The following is a 656-nucleotide window of genomic DNA, read 5'->3' on the forward strand; positions in this document are numbered from 1 at the left end:
CTACACTCTATCCTTCAAGTAAAGCTTTTTACTCCGCTGCTCGTCTAGTTGCTCCTGTCCCTTTCTTTTCTCATATATCTCCATATCTTGTTCTCTTGCACTGGCTATCTATAAAGTAAAGATTAATTTCTTTAATTTGTACATTTATGTATAAGTCTCAATCTAAGTTATTTCCTAAGTACTTATCAGATATATTAATTGAACCTAAACGCCCAGGTTTACGATCGTCTTCTTGTTCTCACTTCTTCTTAACTAGGGCTATACACTTTATATGCTGATTGATTGATTGATTGATTGATTGATTGATTGATTGATTGATTGATTGATTGATTGATTGATTGATTGATTGATTGATTGATTGATTGATTGATTGATTGATTGATTGATTGATTGATTGATTGATTGATTGATTGATTGATTGATTGATTGATTGATTGATTGATTGATTGATTGATTGATTGATTGATTGATTGATTGATTGATTGATTGATTGATTGATTGATTGATTGATTGATTGATTGATTGATTGATTGATTGATTGATTGATTGATTGATTGATTGATTGATTGATTGATTGATTGATTGATTGATTGATTGATTGATTGATTGATTGATTGATTGATTGATTGATTGATTGATTGATTGATTGATTGATT

The 656-nt window shown here is 28.8% G+C and overlaps 1 protein-coding gene across 1 annotated transcript in view; it reads right to left on the bottom strand.

The window, feature by feature from the left end:
• HELRODRAFT_172713 (hypothetical protein) overlaps nt 1-656 on the bottom strand; it is a gene marked incomplete at both ends in the record, with an annotated part of 2,427 nt that continues 1,771 nt past the window's right edge. The window contains one exon of the mRNA XM_009019368.1: nt 1-108. Within this exon, the coding sequence (XP_009017616.1) occupies nt 1-108 (108 nt within the window). The remainder of the gene's footprint in view (nt 109-656) is intronic.

The sequence above is a fragment of the Helobdella robusta genome (genome assembly GCF_000326865.2).
Source record: "Helobdella robusta unplaced genomic scaffold HELROscaffold_24, whole genome shotgun sequence".
In the NCBI taxonomy this organism is placed as follows: Eukaryota; Metazoa; Annelida; class Clitellata; order Rhynchobdellida; family Glossiphoniidae; genus Helobdella; species Helobdella robusta.